General features: G+C 36.8%; 1 protein-coding gene across 1 annotated transcript in view; it reads right to left on the minus strand.

Annotated features, from left to right (window-relative positions):
- Positions 1-1316: 1316 nt before the first annotated feature.
- The window catches only part of SH3RF1 (SH3 domain containing ring finger 1), a gene marked incomplete at its 5' end in the record, with an annotated part of 87887 nt that continues 70669 nt past the window's right edge, over positions 1317-18534 (minus strand). Inside the window, 6 exons of the mRNA XM_082482958.1 lie at positions 1317-1642; positions 8148-8482; positions 10575-10930; positions 14396-14655; positions 14831-15001; positions 17378-17532. Of these exons, the coding sequence (XP_082339084.1) occupies positions 1474-1642; positions 8148-8482; positions 10575-10930; positions 14396-14655; positions 14831-15001; positions 17378-17532 (1446 nt within the window). The 3' untranslated portion in view covers positions 1317-1473. The remainder of the gene's footprint in view (positions 1643-8147; positions 8483-10574; positions 10931-14395; positions 14656-14830; positions 15002-17377; positions 17533-18534) is intronic.

Genomic DNA, 18534 nt, shown 5'->3' on the forward strand with positions numbered 1-18534 from the left:
GTCAAATCTCTAACAAAACCCTGAAAGACTAACAACACTTTTCTTGCACGCTGCCTTCTTTACATTCGTCAGCTGCAAGGACATTAAAATACTTTATTGATGATTCAAACACTGGCACCTCCTCTGGTTGAAGGCGAGTTGCTCACTAGTTTTGGTCAAGTGGCTTTTGGGAAACTTTCAGAGCAAAATAACCCATCAACAGGAAATTGGAATGGAAAATGCCAACCATGCACAGTTATATTACTGCAAGAATTGAGTAACACATGCAAGACAAAGAAAAGGTCAGAACATACCAAAGTAGCAATGGTTAAGAAGTTAGTAAAGTTTTCACAGTGTTTCATACAGCCTTTTACTTTAACACAAGTGCATCACTTACCACCACTATTGCTCAGACATTTTAAAACATCTCTTGGCCATGCAGATCAGTTTGAGAAGAAAACATAGCAAATTACACTTCCTAGGCAATTTTAGACATTAAGTACAACTTATAATTTTATTTTTATATTCAGTCTTATCAAACAGATGTTTTCAAGATATAATAATTCTAAGTGTTGGGCTTTAACATTCCTTCCAATTTTGTTGGAACCTGAGCGCTAAATGCTCAAAGAACTGGCCCAATATGCAAAGCTAAGCTTTGTTGAAATAGCCAAGTTATTACATAAACAGAAGGTATAGGGAATTTCTTATTGACACTCCTAAATTTCTTCCTTCCTAACCTTGAGATGATCCTAACCTTGAGATGGTTGAATTTTATTCAGTTGTTCATATACATCTTTGCCCCCTGGAAACATTACTCTACTCGGGTGATTTATGAAGAAGTAGAACTAGACTCAAGAACACCACTGACTTTTTTTTTTTTCTCTGTCCAAAGAACAAAATACACATTTATTTTTTTTTTCCCCACTTGGCAAATTCTATTTGACGCCACATCACCACCACTCAACATTAATTCATAAAACAGAGACTTACTCCACTGTCAGACACAGCAGGGGAAAAATGTCCAGAGGATAAACGGGAGGCTCTTTATCAGATATAATTGCTTGCTCATAAGGAGAGAATCCAGCTTCCCCTTAGTTATTCTTTCATAAATTAATAATTTGTTAAAGTCATAGTCACAAGAATTTTAGCCATTACACAAAATTCAAGTTTAAAAAACAAGAATAAATTAGTTACAGCCTTGTAAACAATTGTTCATTTATGTAACATACTTGGGGGGAAAAAAAAGTTCCTCTATATAATAAATCAGACAGTACAAGGCACACATCACACTTAAGAATCCAAAGTGATAAAACCAGCAGATGCCTTCATCTTCTTTGTCCGCTGGTGTAATTGTGCTATAGACACTGTAAAAATATGTAGATTTTTGTTTACATTACAGTCATTTGAAAATATTTCATGACTGTGCTTTTTCTGGTAAAATATTTGTGCTATTTTACAATACAGTATGATTTGAAGCTCTTGGAATGAATCTTCTCAAATGTTCTCTACAAAGCTGCCAGGGAAAAGGCCAGTTTTTCCATTTCGTTGCAGAGTGCCTTTGAACCAGCCATCCTCACGTTTTTTGTGTACGAAAACAATATCACCTTCCTTAAGTTCAAGTTCTGCTTCGCTCTGAGGAGGATAGGATACCACAACCCTGTACCTGTGTAATTAGAAAAAAAAAAAAAAACAAAAAACAAACACACCATCGTTTAGGTTTGGGGTTTTTTTTAAACCAGTGCTTTTGAAAGTATTCCTGCGCACATTAAAACTTACGAAAAGTTTCTTTCACCAAGATTCCTGTAAAAATACATATAATGGTTAAATAATAGGAGAAAATTGTAAACATATTTCTGGATATAAATTTGCAGACTCTTCCAGTCAGTGTGACTCAACAACAATCAAAACGTTCACAGCAGTAACTGAACATAATTTTACAACTGTACGTTTAATACGCTATTATCCCAGGGAAGGCTCTTAAGGAAAGGCACAGAACAAAAAGAAGCAACTAACAAAAATCTATTAATTTGCACTGTTGTTTTAAATTATTTCATTTAACTTAGAAACTTTTCAGGATAAAATGCATGTCATCTTATTTGGACACAATTCCATAATTTTTGTACTACTATATTAACTATAATAAACATTTTTTTAAGTGTTCAATTCAACAATTTTCTTAAGCACCTGATACCAAAAAAAAGTTTATTTTTTCAGTTTACCACAGCAAAATCACTTTTCAAATATGAGTGCATCAAAAAGAGGCTACAACCTTCTATCTTTACTTTTAAACATGCAAAACACTACTCAATGTCTTTTACCATGGTTTGAGTTCACATCAACTTAAAATGCATTACAGCTCTGTGCACAATTGTGTCAATTTCTTGATCAAGTGTTCTGATAGATATTGTAACTCAGTTTCTAGTTGCACAAGCATGTTGTTTCTGCATGTTGAAATCAAGTAGAATCCATGGCTGACTGTAGAATTCAAAAGCTTCCAACGTTAAAAGCCTTAAATGCAACGCTAGCAGATCTGTCGGACAAAATCTAATTTCCAGTTAAAATCGGGACACTCTGCACTCATGAAGATTATATATTACTTAATAGATTAAGATAATAATTATCTTAAGATAATTTATTATTTTAATAGATTAAAATAAATTAACAATGTGATGAAAAAAAATAAGAGAATACTTCTAGTAAAGGATGGAATACCAACTGTAGCTCAATCCAAGTTAATTCTGTAACACCGAAATGGAGAAAGATACTATATTATAGTAGTACATTTTACTTAAGAACATATAAACCAAAAATGAACTCTGTCCCTATAGTCAAAAGCATTCAGAAAGAGTAGCAGCACTGCGTAAATAATTAAAGTCTCTTGGGAAATCTATGTATAGCAAATCATATTAGGACTTAATCAGTTGTCAAATGTTATTTATTAGTGACTTATAAACTATGACTTTGTTTCAGTTATGACAATCCCCAGATTTCAGAGCACTGGAATTATTAGATTCATGCTTCATAGAAGTTACCAAGCCAACTACAAGATTTTTTAGTGTACAGCTTCAGAATGCTCCTCAGCCAACCTAGGCACCATGGCAGATGCCTGCACTAACTTCTGCTGTGGGCAACTTGGGTTTGAATGCTGGCTTGGACATAAGAAGCAAACATTTTTAATAGACTACATGTTTAAGTAAGACTATAAACTACTTGAGATAAAACAATAGCCTATACTCAGGCAGGACAAGATAGTAAAAAATAAGGACTGCAATAAAGCTGTGAAGAACTTCTACTATTGTAATAAACAGTTTGTTTTCAGGCTGAAAATTAACCAGCACACTACATAACACACACATAGCGCTAGTTTTACCCAAAAGAAAGCCCCTTAGAAAACGGGTTTCAAGAAAGAATACCTACCTTCCTTACCTTGTGTTCTGTCAAATGCTGCCCTGTAAACACGACTTGAAATATGCTTGGTTTCAGTTTCTGATGCTGTCCGACAGTAACCTTTGTGTTCTCCTGAACTGATAGACTACTCTGTACTTTCCCTAGCTTCTGTTGCTGCCTCCTGAGCGTTAAAAGCAACAGCTGTGCAAAAACCCATCTTCTCTTTGTCCTCTCTAGAGGATCACCAGCTTACGCAAAAATACTGTTCTCTTGAGCTTTCCGTACAGTTTTGAACTCCCTCAACCCTGCAGTAATTTAGTACTTCCTGTTAACTTTTAGCTTCCCCACTACTTTGATATCCATCTTGTAATCAAATGTCTAAAACAAAGCACAGCAGTCCTGGTGGTAAAATGCTGTTAATGAGAAGAAACCCATCAGGTTTTGCACCTTTAAATCACTTCTTTTGTTACGACAAGCCATAAGATTTTATGCCTCATTTTACAAATGCTATTTGCCCAAATAGAGGTGATCAGATCCAGACTCATCACGCATTCACACAGCTGTCTATTCAGATCACCTTCAATCAGCTATAGAACAAAACCTATTTTTCCAATACCTATTTCATAATCTACAACATACTGCCAAAACTACCAATGTCATGCAGAGTAAAAAGCTTATGATTCAGCTGAAAAGTTCATTGCCAGGTCCCTGGAGAAAAATAATCACATTTACTAATTGTGACCTATGGTTTGGAAAAACATGTTCATTCCCACAGATTTGAATCTTCCAAAACACTTCCTTGTTTATCTCCCTATTCAGTATTTGAAAGTGTTTCCAAAGTCTGAAGGTCAAATTTATGGATCTTTTGTGGTCGCCTAATCTATAATATTCTACATACACCTAATACACAGCATATATTTTCTTTTTATTTTCTTTTTCCAAAGTCTGAAGGTCAAATTTATGGATCTTTTGTGGTCGTCTAATCTATAATATTCTACATACACCTAATACACAGCATATATTTTCTTTTTATTTTCTTTTTCCAAAGTCTGAAGGTCAAATTTATGGATCTTTTGTGGTCGTCTAATCTATAATATTCTACATACACTTAATACACAGCATATATTTTCTTTTTATTTTCTTTTACTGTCTTACAGCATTTTTCATTAATTTTTTTAAATATTATCCTAATTATTTTCATCAGCTAGTAATAAAATATTAATGCTGTAAAATTACGTTATTAATATTATAAAAAGTAAAAGTACTTTAGCTTCCCAGAAGCAGCCACTATATTTGCCATCAGTTTTTTCCCTGATATTCCCAATGTGCCTGGCTGTATCCCACAGTGCTCTTGCTCTTGGTATTTATGAATTTTATTTTTTTGGAGGGAGGAGGTGAGGGGGTGTTGGTCTGTCTTCACTTTTCTCCATTCTACTTTTCAGTGTTAATATTGCCATTTCTCACACTTTTCAATAACATTAAAAAGATTATATATTTCATATATATGTTTCACTTCTGTTTCAGTAGAAACAAAATACTGATTTTCTTCCCAGCTATACGTAGTTGATTTTTGGACAATTATCAGTGGTTTTCCTGATCATCAGGTGGATAAAAATACTTTCTCACATGCAGAAAATTTTAGCTGAGGAAAACACAGAAAGTTGGAATTCCTACGATTACACAAGTTTAAATTTATACTTACTATTCAACTTCTTGCTTTAGTGTCTTTTTCTTACACTTTGAATTTTTACTTTTCATCTCACCTATGTCCTGCTTTTGTACAGCTCTCCTGTCTGCTGAGTAGGTCCCTTGACTCCAACACATAATCAACGCCCATCTAGGGCAGAGTGATGCTCAGCATTTAATTACCAGCACTAAACGCTGCCAGATGTGATAAAACCTGCTGCCCTCTAAAGCCACTGGCCTGCTCACTGGAAGCAGATGTTACACCAGTCATCTTGTGGTGGATAAAATGACTTAGGGTCATTTTAATCACAGAACAAAATTACTGCTGTCCTTCACTGAAACTGGATGAAGGATTCATATTATAGTTTAGGATATGCAGTGATGTGGATTTAGGTTCAACTTCAGGTCTTTAACACCATTGTGGTATGCTGGCAAGTTTATTATTACAGTGCTGTATATTTACTGTAAAGCTTAAGGCTATTTAATCAATGTTTCCCTCTAGAAGAGAAAGGTCATGAAAAGAGCTTGAAATACTCTTTTACTTTTTGTCATGGAAAAAACTAAACCCCTCAGATAACAAAATTACTGTGTATTCATGGCATAACGTGGCTCCCTCTGGGAATTGCTTCAAACTGGAAGCAAGGCTTGGCTGAAATTTCTAACTTCTCTGTTCCTTCTGTACAAGGAACATATGAAGGACAATGGACCACAGCGAGCAAGCCACCTAGTTCACTGGAGGAGAGTGAATATAGGAATGGAAGTAAATTACTGGTTTGCTACAGGCAAGACCTGCAATAGTAAGATGGAATGGAGTGTCATCATCTTCCTGTCCTTTAGAGAAATGGCCACTGGTATTAAGTATACATCTGCAAAGTCATGCCACAAAGAGCTCATTTGCTATCAAACAAATCAAATGCCCATCCATATATTCTGCATGATTGGAAACAAGTTCACTATTTTCACTTTCAATTTTCTGTAGAACATGCAGGAAAGAGGTACTCTACGACAACTTGCAATTTTGGTGAATAGAGAAACAGTGGGATTAGAATAAGAATTTGCTATTGCGTCTTAAAGGAAGCAAGGACTTTGGGGAAAACTCCGTATCCAAACCAGGAACATTTTCAAGTGCTTTCCAGAGTTGAGCCAGCTACTTTGGCTCCTAATTCACGCAGAATAGTCAGCAGAACCTGACTCCTAAATCCTCTAGGCACCTTTGAAAATAAAACTTGAAAACTAATAATTATACTGCAAAGCCAGAGTCAGAACAGAAAGAGTATTTTTTCTTTTTCCAAACAGATGGTAGCCCATGATTAGAAATGTGATATGTAAGAGCACAATAATTTTAGCAATTTCTCTGTTCTTTGGCTTTTTGTTGAGCTTATCCTCATGAATATTTTCCTCCTCAACTCCAAATTTTCACTGAAGATACTCTTGCATCATTAGTATGTTTCTTACCCACCCCTTCTTACAGACTAATAAAGATTAACTGATGCTGTAAATTACTTTGAAGATACTGTGTACAATGTAAGAAGTAAGTATTATTAAGCAACACATTTTAAGCAATTCAGCTTAAAGAAATGGAAACATGACAAGAGCACATCAGCAGGAAAAGAATTAACCCTGCCCTGAAAAGGACAAAGAGAACCCAGATGAAATTCTATTTAAATACACTGACCAAAATTTAACAATTCAACATGACTACTAGGGAGAATGATCTCGTGGTAGCACTTCTCTGGTAGCAATTATTTAAATTTAAATAACAGTAAGGATACAGAGATATATTACTAGATCAATAAAAATATACAGCATCATTTTCTGTAAGTCATTCTGAGAAAAAAAAAATCTCCATCACAGAAGTGAAAACTGCTTTTTGTGAAGATGCAAATAGCTCTACACAAATATCCACTGGTCATGCCAGAATGAATTTGATATTATTTTCACATTCAAAGCATAAAAACATATTATTATGCCAAACAGACTTATGATAATGTGAAAATAAATTATGTTATTCTTAAAGAAAAGTCTTTCAGTATTTATTTTCCATCTGTAAGTGTAAATCTACTTCAGAAATTCAGTATGAAGTAGAAATTTCCTGCAAGGAAACCGCATAGAAAGAGTAATAACCTTTTAAAAAATACTAAGGGTATGACAGAAGTCAAATAAAACACAAACTAGACACTTACACGCTCTCTGGCTCTTAATACATGGATGTAGCTTAAGATCAACGGGCCTCTGGAAATACAACAGTATGCCCACACACCGTGAGTTAATAGTATCAGAACAAAGTCTACAATAGTCAGCATGAATCAGTTCAGTCCCATAGCTGTTAACATTGAAACTCCACTGTTGTTTTTTTTCTGTACACCACACAGTCCTGTAGCTACTGCAAAAGAAATCCTATGACGCTCTTCATATTGCTTGTCTACTACCAAGAATAATAAAAAGAGACAGTAGTTAGAAAACTGCCGCTTCCTTCACAGTCTGTGCAATCTACTGAGGACTTGGAAATTTCAAAATAGGTGGACACAAAAGTAAAGTGACAGAACAGTGCCTGGCAGTTTCAGAGTCCAGACAACTATGTGTTTTTCAGACTCGCTCGCCAGGACACAGAAGCTTCCCTAGAGCTTGCTGTGTGGAGTGCCTAGTAACAGGGCATTCTGGTAATAAAAGCATCTTTGCTCAAGAAATCACTTATTAAGTCTACTCATAAATAATCTCTTTCACCATATATTTAGGTTAGTAGTTAGGCACTGCTAATAACCTTAAAGGACTACCCTGATATTCATAAATGCAATATTATAATGTATTCATGTTTTGCAAAATAGGAGGCCTATTTTATCTACCTCAGTTCTCATACCAGACCTGCAATCGCTGTATTTGAGTGTCTATCCACTCCAAAACCTCAAAGTACCACAAAAGGTAAACAAACATAAACATGAGTGTTGGTTGATAAGCTTATAAAGCACTGTTAAAAAAGTAAGTTTCATTTTTCTGTAAAATCTCAGCATTTTGAAGCAGTTCTAATATAAACTGCAAGTGTCAGAGAGTGGATTTTTTCTTGGTTTGCCTGAGTCTAGCTACGTAGGATAATTTACCTTTCACAGACAAGAGGTCTGGATTCATTCAGGACTGGACCCAGGGATGAGCAAGGCTGCCGTGGTGGAGGTGCTATCGGAATAGAGGAATCCAGGGAACTTGTTTTCCGATGTAGCGTCTCCTGTGCCAGCGCAGAGACCTCGCTGTCAGTGGTACACAATCCAACTTTGCTGTGACCACCTGCTGATGGAAGCTCTGGCCCAACTGCACCTTGCAAGGCTAACTCTGCAGCTGCTTGCTCAGCCTCCAGTGTTGGTGATGCTGGAGGTGACAATCGGGGCTTGCGCTTAGTGGATGCTCCAGAAAGCAGTTTCAGCAAACCTTTCTTTTCTTTCTGTAAACGAAAAGCAGTGCCTCATTTTAGAACAAAAGTCTCCCATGAAGAGCTCAACACTGCCTTCTGATAGATGCCATTATGGTCAGAGAGGACTCAGTAAACTGTGAGAAGATATCGGAGATTGAACAAATTACAAAACATAATTACGAAAATTATAAAAGAGAAAGATAATTATTAAAATTCTAAAGAGAAAAACAGTATGTCATTTAGACCATAGACTAACTAAGTCCTTTCACTTAGTTAAGGCTTACCTTAAAAGTCAATGGCACTGGCCCAAAAGGTTGGCTAGCAAAAGCAGTGAGGAATTAAGATTCCCACAACGGGGAATCTAAGAAGTAGAAAATGTCGTTAACATGGAAGTTTCTAGGAAGGCATAAAGAGTCATTTTAAACCAAGCAGGGAGAAAAGCCTGCCCTGGAGGCTGCTGTTTAGATAAGTGTGTTTTATTTATCCTCCCTCAGTAAGGGAAGACATTCATGATTTAACAGAAATTTGCCACAAGGGCAATGTATTGTGTTTTGCTGCTCTGCTAGAGGGGAGAATTGTAAACATTCTTTTACTTGTCCAGACAGGAGTCCCTGAAAACTATTACTTACCCTGAAGAGAATTATTTAAGTAGCTTTTGTGTTTCTTGTCTTTTTTTTAAGGGGTGTGGCAGTGATCTTCTTACCCACTCTTTGACTAAGTGAATTTAGTGCTTATGAGAGGTGCCAGATTGTAAGCCCTGGAGACAAAAATTAGCTATTTAACCACAGAAAGAGAAACGCATGAGCAATGTGAGATTTTTATTATAGCTTGGGATGCAAATGGAATTGGTGAACTGTGAATGAAAAATCCTCTGTCCTTCCAAGCCTCCAATGACTTAAAGATATTTCAGCAAAAAACTGCTGTCTAGCAAATGGGAAAGAAAAAGAGAAACTCAAAGAAATTAACATAGTCCAAATATTTTAGCATCTTTAACCTTAAACTATAGGTTTTCTAAAAGCCCTGCCTACAGGCACCTCAGTCTGATTCCAGTGGCTATGGCTAAAGTAATTTTAAAACAAAGTTCTAGGTACCTCCATTCAACACTAATCACCAAAAGAATTAAAAAGTGGGTGAGATTAGTGTACAGCCTATGATTAAAACCTTCATAAACTTCATTAAGAAGTGTGTGGGTGAAACATAGTAAGGTAAAGTCTAAAAAATTTGAAATATAAAGTTGTCAAAAGGAGAAAAAAAATTTTAACTACACCACAACTGTAAAACAAAACCAGTTAGAAAGTTGGAGGAATGTTTCTGCCTACAATATAACATAATCACATGGTTTGTTGGACAGTGAGAATGAACTTAGACACAGAGGAAAATACTTCAAATGGAAAGAAAACAGAATAACTACAGACTCTACTGATCTACATTTAGAAAAGATAGAGTTACATGCTTTTTTTCCTTTGTCCCATAAACATTGCTGGTAATGCGTTTTTAATAATCTCTCAGTGTGTCTACTTAGTAAGGAAGGCAACCTAAAAGAATACTGATTTTCACCAAATATTAGGTTTATTTTATTAGACTGAACTTTTTTTGTTCCCACAAGTTAATGGATCTGGGTTTTTTTTGTTTGGTGGGGGTTTTTTGTTTGTTCGTTGGTTGTTTTTTTTTGCATTACAGGGTTATTAGTTTACAGTTACTTATCGATAACATTTGCTAACCATACAACTTTCTAAAGTATTCAGGAAACTGACTGCAGGTAAAGAAAAGCAAAATACTTAAAATTCCAACAGTCAATCTAAAAGTTCTTCTGAACTTTACCCATTCACCTTTTGTTTTTCCTGCTTAGGGTATGAACCTGCTACCCTATTTTAACCCTTCTCCAAGGTCTGCTCTGTATTTTAACCATCCTAAATTATTCTTGTACGGCCAAGAATAAACTTGCCCATAGCTGTAGTCACAAAATGGGTGCCTGAGTTTCGGGCTCAGTCTTAAAAACCTTACAATGCTGCTATTCAGCAGATGTAAGAAAAAAAAAAAAAAAAAAGGATCTCTGGATCTCTTAAAAGCTTGCATGATGAAAATGGAAGAATTCAAGGGAGTGATTTTATTCTCTACGCACCTTGCCATCCTTGTCTGCTTTACTGACAGCAGCATTTCCACCAGCTGCTAAAGCGCTCTCTGGAGACGCAGGAGCTCCAGGGTGAGTGTTTACAGTTCTCCCACTAGTATCTCCCTCCAAAGATGAAGCAGCAATGTTGGGAGAATTCAAAGAAGCTGCTGCACATGCCAGTGGGATGGTTGAGCGGTTCACATTCACAGCCGTGACGTAAGCAGCAGTATTTGGAAGCTGGGGCTGGAGCTGCTGGGAGGCAGAGTGGTGGGGAATGATCACAGCTGCAGGAATAAGGCATGTTGGACTCTGTGCTTGTATGGGTGTGACTGCTGCCGTAGGTCTTTCTTGACTGTGTGCAGCAACTAGAACAAAAGAATAAAAAGTGAGAGAGTTCATCTTTTCACAAGAAACACAAAGTGAGGTACAGTCACTGTATTATAGCTAATCAGTCATAAGAAGCTTCCATCCAACCTTCGTAACTTCCATTTATATTACTATAACGATATCTTACACAGCATCAAATTTAACTCACCAGAATAAAGAAGTAGCATATGCTACCCTACTTGCACCAGTATGCCACAGAAGAATAACAGCACTGCAACTATTGTGGAGAAATGCAAGCTGCTAAGTAAAATGCTTCACGTACAGACAGAGATGCAAAGTGAAGATTACATTTTAGTTTGCAAGAGCTAGCTAAATCCTGCCTGGAACTTGTTTGTTCCTTTTCATATGCTGTGTAGTTGTCAGGGCACATAAAACAAAGTAGGAAGAAACACCCCTTATAGAAGCTGCTAAAAATATAATTGGATTGTTTTCTCTAAACTATTCACAAAATCCACAACAGATTTAGTGGGTCTTTCAAACAATAAGTACAGTGGCAATTACTGCTATGAGTGGTTTCTCTGAAAACGTAAGCTATTGTCTCTTGGGATGTTTAAATATAGAAGTGGATTTATTCATACCCCTGTGAAATAAAAGGAACATCTACACTGGAAGTTGAAGAATAGCACAGGGTTGAATATACTAACCTGAGCTGCAGCCTAGCTGCAAAGCACAGTGCTCTGCATGAACTAATTTATCCTTTCCAAGAAGCAACATTGCTATTACAGTTCTATGGCCAACCCTACACGCTTTTGGATCATTTCAACAGCTTGGGTATCTCCGCACTACTGCGTGGTATGAAGTGCAGACATCTTACCCGAATAATATAAGGCAAAATGCAGCATCCCACTGCTGCACAGCCTCTTTCCTTCAAATACTCTAGGTCAACCCTCTAGCTTGGTGCACTTACATCTCAAATGTATCAATTCACTCTGATTTTTCAGATACTAATTAGAGTTTTGGGCTTCTTATAAGTGATATCCTGGAATCAAGCCTCCAGCACTTGCTCTCTTTATTCTGCCTCTACAAACTCATCTGGTAATTTGGTTAGATTGCATCAACAGTATAGTAGAGAAGACTGACAAAGTTCACAAATTTGATATAACAATCCTATGTTATTATACTCAATTACAATCTCTATGATAAGAAACAAATTCTTTATTAAGAAGAAAGCACCACTAAATGCTGTATCTATCTTTTAATATGTAACCTCTTCCCCTGTAGCAGACCCTCCCTAACTCTGAGTACCATGAACATTTCCAGAAGGAATCAGGAGAGCGCAGCAAGTTTGGTTTTGTAAGAAACAATTAGTAATGCTGCCGTTTGTTCGTGAGACAAAGTCAGTTTTCTTATTAGTATCTGCTATCTTCAAGATATGTCTATAATTACATGCAGCCAATGGAGTACAAGCATGGTCCTGGTTTTGTTTCTTACCCCTAATGGAAACTGTAGGAAAAAATGCTTCAAGTCACCCTATTTTCATACAGTTCATCCTTGAATGAAATAGGCAGAACATACATTTTCTTCCCAGTTCCTTTTAATCAAAGAATACATACCCCCTCAGCGAGGGTGTTGTCAAGCAATGTCTCACTAAGATCATTTGAAGAAGGGTCCTCGAAGTCCTGAGCTAAACTGAAACTGAAGAACAGTCCTGCGAAATGGAGCATTGATCTGTGAAGCCTCATCAAGAGAGTAACATTCAGAAAGGGTGCTAAGGAAAGCTCAAGATGATCGGATTTCAGGTGCTGACTACAACTTGAACTAACACTTGAACATGAAGCAGCCATTATTGCTTCAGTTCTCGTGCTCTTATAAGGGACAGATCTGCATTTGAGACTGAACAAGTACACCTTTACACCGCAATTCGATGTTAAGTTCCCTGTGAAGAGCGTGCAGCCCCTTTGATTTTTCCATTTTGGACCTGAAAAGTTGGTGGAAAGTACGTTGTCATGTCTTCCAGCTGAATGGAACTGTAGAGCTTATTCATCTTGACAGTAGTGCAGAGATGCAGGGACAGAAAGGCCTCTGGAGCCCACAGGAGCATCCTCCTTTGTGCTGTCACTTGCAAGCTTCTAGGCAGCTCAAAAGAAGGATTTAGAGTAGAAACCTCCTATGCCTGAGAGGCAGGAAAGTACAGATGCTTTGCTTAGTTTCTCTTACCAGTTGCCAATAGCACCTGGTTATTTTTATTTAAAGGCAAAGAATAAAGTTGTTACAGAGGACTACCGCATCTGTTCCAGCCTAAGATCAGACAGGAGGAAGATGGGGCCAATTAAGGAAATGAAACATCTAAAGACATATGTGCATATCCTACCTCCAAAAGCAAACATGGTGCTGACATCTGTACATGCACACGGTGTTTTAGGAGACGCATGACTGCGGAGGAAGTGGGCTAATTCATGGATGTTGAAACCATAAGAAAGAATTATCCTTAAGGGAATAAGAGATAATACCATTTGCATCTTTTGCTTTCTCTTCTGCTCTGCCAATAAGAATCTCGTGATGAAAAAAACTTTTGTCATGACTTTCTCAGCCAAGAGATCTTAGGCCGCAAATGCAAGGCTGAAAGAGGGAACCACTGGGATAGTTTGAAATGGAGTATTTTTTTTTCTTTGCTTTTGAGGCCCTAGGAGCAACTGGAACAGATTAGGCTCCAGTTGTGTGGTATTCTCCTAGCCTGGCAAATCCACAGAGGAGTGCACAGATTTGGTAAACAAAAACTCTTGAAAACACCACTATCAATCTTTTAAGATCTGGGTTTAAATAACAAGAAGGCACATTTCACTATGATGTGGCCTGCCCCAGACAGTAAAGTTATACCTGTCAGAAATACAGATGTTTATGACATAGATGCTATGGATCTTGAAGCCAGTATAGTCTTAGTGTTTCAGAATCAAAGATGAAAGAAGCTGCAGTCAAGTTTAGAGAACAAACTGGAATAAATAAGGACCAACCCTGAGCCAGAGCCCTGAAAATAAAGAAGAAATGAATGCTGAAGGTCTTCAAAGATGTTAGGAGAGAATTTAAAAGTGAATGCTAAATTAGAGCAGTCTGTAGCTGTTATGCAGTTAACAATAAAAAAAAAAGCTATGACTCAGATGTTCTTATCACTTTTACTACTATATGAATTGCATATGAGTGGGGAAACTCAAAGAATGACCCCATCCCAGACACTGCTAGAATAAAAACTTCCACCTAAAGTACTTGCTTATAAATTCCCAACAGTAGGAGTATGTATGTACACACAATTGCTTAGAGGAGAATAATAAAAGATTCAACAATTCAGAGAGATATACTGTCATTTCAGAAAGCATTCAACTCTCAAAAACTAGATAAAAATGCCTTAAAAAATCCCAACACATATTTACACATAATCTGACTCCAGCCACTTGCACAGACAGACCCACACATAAAAGGCAGCTTTTTTTTTTTTTTTTTTTTTTTACCTGTTCTAACTGCATTGCGAGCCTGGTTGACTGTCATTTGTCCTGTCACGTGCATAAGGACCTTGGTTTGTGGACTGGTCTGGATATGCGCTGCAGAAACCACAGCTGTGGGTACTGTGCTGGAGCTCACTGTCACACCATTCCCCTGGAGCTTCTGAGATGTTCCACTAGCAGTGGAAGGGCTGACCATAGTTACCACTCGTCCCGTTTGGCCAGCAGTAGACATGGGAACTTTTGTTTGTGATGCACTTGTCACTGTCCTGCCAAAATTAAAAGCAAAACACAACTGAAAAATGAGCTAGTTGCTAAAGTCTGCAGCTCTTCTATTATCCAATTTTAGCATTAAATATAAGAAGAGAATCATGTTGGACTTGAAATTATATAAACTATTTAGAAACTTGTATTAAGTTAACTTGTATATAAACTATTTAGAACCTTGTAACTGGAGCCACATAATTTCCAGGAAAAACACCAATCTTGCTTGTATGCATGGAAGTTCCCTTGAACCAGCCATCTTGACAGCGTTCAAACACTAAGAACATTTCTCCCTTCCGCAGTTCCAGTTCATCATCTTTTCGAGGAGTGTAAGGATATATAGCAATATACCTAAAAGACAGGATAGTAGATGCAATTGGTAAACCTGAAGCACTTGAAAACATCACTTGTGTTTTCTGGCAGAAAGAATTCAGAGATGAGAAGGCATGGCAGAAAGGGTTATGTATTAGTCGATCCATCATACTGCTAAAATATTAAAACAGACATATTAAGGGAAACAATGACCATTAAGAACATCCTCTGAACTGTACTTTAATGTAATATACAATACTTCTAATAAGATTGTCCATTTTCTTTATTAAGTTAGTGAGCTTAATTAAATAGGTGTTTATCAGCTATAGATCCCAGCATATCCCACTTATCTCTCCCTACACCTGTTTCTAGTATGTCTTACACTTTGTGACATGCCAACTCTTTTTTTTTTTTGGGAGGAGTGGGGAACACAGAGAAGTTCTGTTAGTCGGAAGTGAAGGTATGAGAACTACTGTTCAAATTGCAAAATTGCAATCACCCTGTGCAACCGCAGTGACAAAAAATAGATACACTACTAGAACTTGAAGTCTACAGGTAAGGTAGCTAGCAGTTATTAATTTGTAAATGTTATTTCCTTTTTTTCATTCTAAGCAACATTAATGCATAATACAGCGCATCTCAAATCATAGTGAGAGTTCAGAAACATTTTGCCTTTTTTTCTTTTTAAAAAGACATTCTTTAAAAAAAGTAAAACCAAAACAAGCTCCTGCAACAAGCAGTTGCATGCTGGAATATTCCTAGGGAAGTCTTCAAGTAAGATTGCACAATTCCTATTATCACATAAAAAATGATACTGTTTTAACCACCACAGTGTTCTATTTTCTGCCACAGTTTGAACATAAGAAAACTGTTTAAACTTTTTATATAAAAATGTTTATATAATTATGGATCCAGACCTATGGGAAATAGCATTCTAATAAATCACATTTTCTTAAAAAGAATATGCTTTTCACAAGAGGTAGCCAATTAGGATAGATGGGTAGAATATCCCCCTTTTTGAAAAGGATCCACATTTACTTGCAATGCTAGTCTTTCCCACTCTCCTTGTTACTCCAAGGGTAAAAAAGCAGATTTACACAACATTCTCTTCTCAAAATTGTCTCTTGTGCACAGTAATGATAGTATTAACTGTATGCTTCTCCTTTTTCATTATATTTTTGTTCCTTGCTGTCCATCCAGGAAACTGCATTATCTGCAAAAATGCTTTAATGGTATATAGGTACCTGCTAAAGCAAGTCCAAAATATGCTTTAAAGGCACCATATGACACATTGGCAACAAAAGGCTGGTACATGATTTAGGGGTGATCTACAAAGCCACATACTGAAGCTCTACGTGAAAGCAACTGATGTGCTTTAATAGGTGTTCATTACCTTCCCCTTTAGTTAAAACATTCCAAATTTCATTAGTATCCTCATATAGAACCACCTTTAGAAGATGGAGGACGGGAATAAATGAGATGGGAACTTGATTAACTGCGCTAAGCACAATAATCCGTAAGAAGCAGTGTTAAAATGCTTGACACCAAAGAAACAGCCCAAATCCAGATGCACCTGCTATACAAGAAGGGCACTCTTTTGGAGTGGGAGGAAACCTGGTGGGAAGATAAAAATAAAGACACAGAACAAAAGCCATCCTTGCACTATTCAAATGTGTCCTATTAGATGGTTCAGCCACTCCTGAATTTTATTTTTTTCTTTTATCATTCTTATTCTCCAAGCTGCACACAAAGAAGTTTCCAAGAAGAAAGATGTTGTCAGCAGCACGTGTTAATATACAAAATATTTTCACCCAGAAGGATGACGCACATTTGCTTGTATTACAAGTGTGAAGACATAATGCTAACTAGCAGCTTTCTGCCTTTATTCCAAATTGCCACCCACTAATTAACTGAACTGTAGAATCTTCAGTCAAATTTCAATCGCAACTTACACAAGCAGTCTGACAATGACATGCTAATATAACAGTCTAAATGAAATACAGCACTTTCTCTGTTTTGTCATAAGTTATTCCATATGAGACTAGCCTTTTCATTCCATATATAACAGAAAATATTGAACAGATTCACTCCAGAGTTTGCCACTTGCGAGTTATACAGTCTTCACCGCTAACTGAAGGATTCGTTCATCTTCTGTATAAATACTTTATATTTTCGAAGGGAGTCTTTTCTATACACAGCAACAGCTGATCATATTTACCTAAGACATAAATAACCCTCCGTATAAAGGCTGTTTGGGGATATCAACTTTATGTATGTTTTGTTGCTTTTCTTCTGAGTTGTACGGTTGGCTTTCTGGGAATTCTAGCAGAACACAGCCAGCTGGCATGATGTACATGTGATGTTACTGATCTCATTCCATTTTTCTGACTGGCAAAAATTTTCAGTTTTACTTACACACTTGGACGAGTTTGTGGTCGTAAATGTGCCATTTGGTCAGTTGATCCTGATGTAGGCCTTTGTATTACACCTGCAGACTGAGGTCCAGAAGAGGCTGATGCAATGATTGCCGCAGACAAGAGAGGTGGTGGCGGAAGTGGGGGATTCATATTCTGATTTTATGAGAACAAAAAAAAATAGCAACAGATGATCAATATTGTTTGATGAGTGGAATCAGCTGCATTAAAAAAAAATATGATATTCTAAGGAAATGGGAAAAAAAACATCCAAGTTTGGTATTCTTTTATCTACTGGTACTATAGAACTGGAGAGTTATGTTTGTCAGTGCTTCTCTTTTTCCAATTTCAAATCTCGAAGTCTTGGCAGCTAATTAAGCAAATGACAAGCAATTTCTCAGCACAGGAAAAATGGAAAGCATTGTTTCTAATTATAACATCTTTAGGATAGGACTCAACAGAAATTCAGAAGCCTTCCAGGAGGTAGATTTTGCATCCTACTGCTCACTGTAGTTCAAAACATGATTGTTTTTGTAACCTGAAGCTGAAACATAATATACAATTCAGCAGCAGTGCACCCAAACCCACCCCTTCTGGGGGAAATTTTCTTTTGATGTATGGGTTACAAAAGCGAGCACAATATGAGACCATAGTCACTGAGCTATTGTTACCACTTTCTCCTATTCTTCTAGTTTAAAGAGTTAGTTTTTGAAATTCAGTATTATCAAGATTGGTAATCTTTAACAAACACCCCAGTAAAAAGGCACAGTCCTTTTACAGGCAGATCGTAATGGGGGTCCTGCCTACAGACTTCTATGCCTTTTGAGAATCAATGGAGCAATTGTTACCTTCTGCTCTGTAAAGCCTCAGACAATTCTTTAGGACCTTGTGTACTGACACTCCTGGGAAAAGTCTCTCACAAAAGGAGAGCTTTTCCTTCACCCCTTCCAAAAATAATTATTTGTGTTACAACGCACACAAAAAGAGTAATAAAGAACTTCCAACATTTGAAAATGTAAAATTGAATTCGTTTCAAACATGATCTTCGACTTAATGCAATCCTTAATTACTGCAACAAAACTCTACACCAACTCCACTTCAGGTTTAGAAACCACATAACAAAAACATAAATTGACAAAATATACTGTAGTAGTGCCT

This window comes from Vanellus vanellus (genome assembly GCF_965231255.1).
Source record: "Vanellus vanellus genome assembly, chromosome: 4".
NCBI classification, from domain to species: Eukaryota; Metazoa; Chordata; class Aves; order Charadriiformes; family Charadriidae; genus Vanellus; species Vanellus vanellus.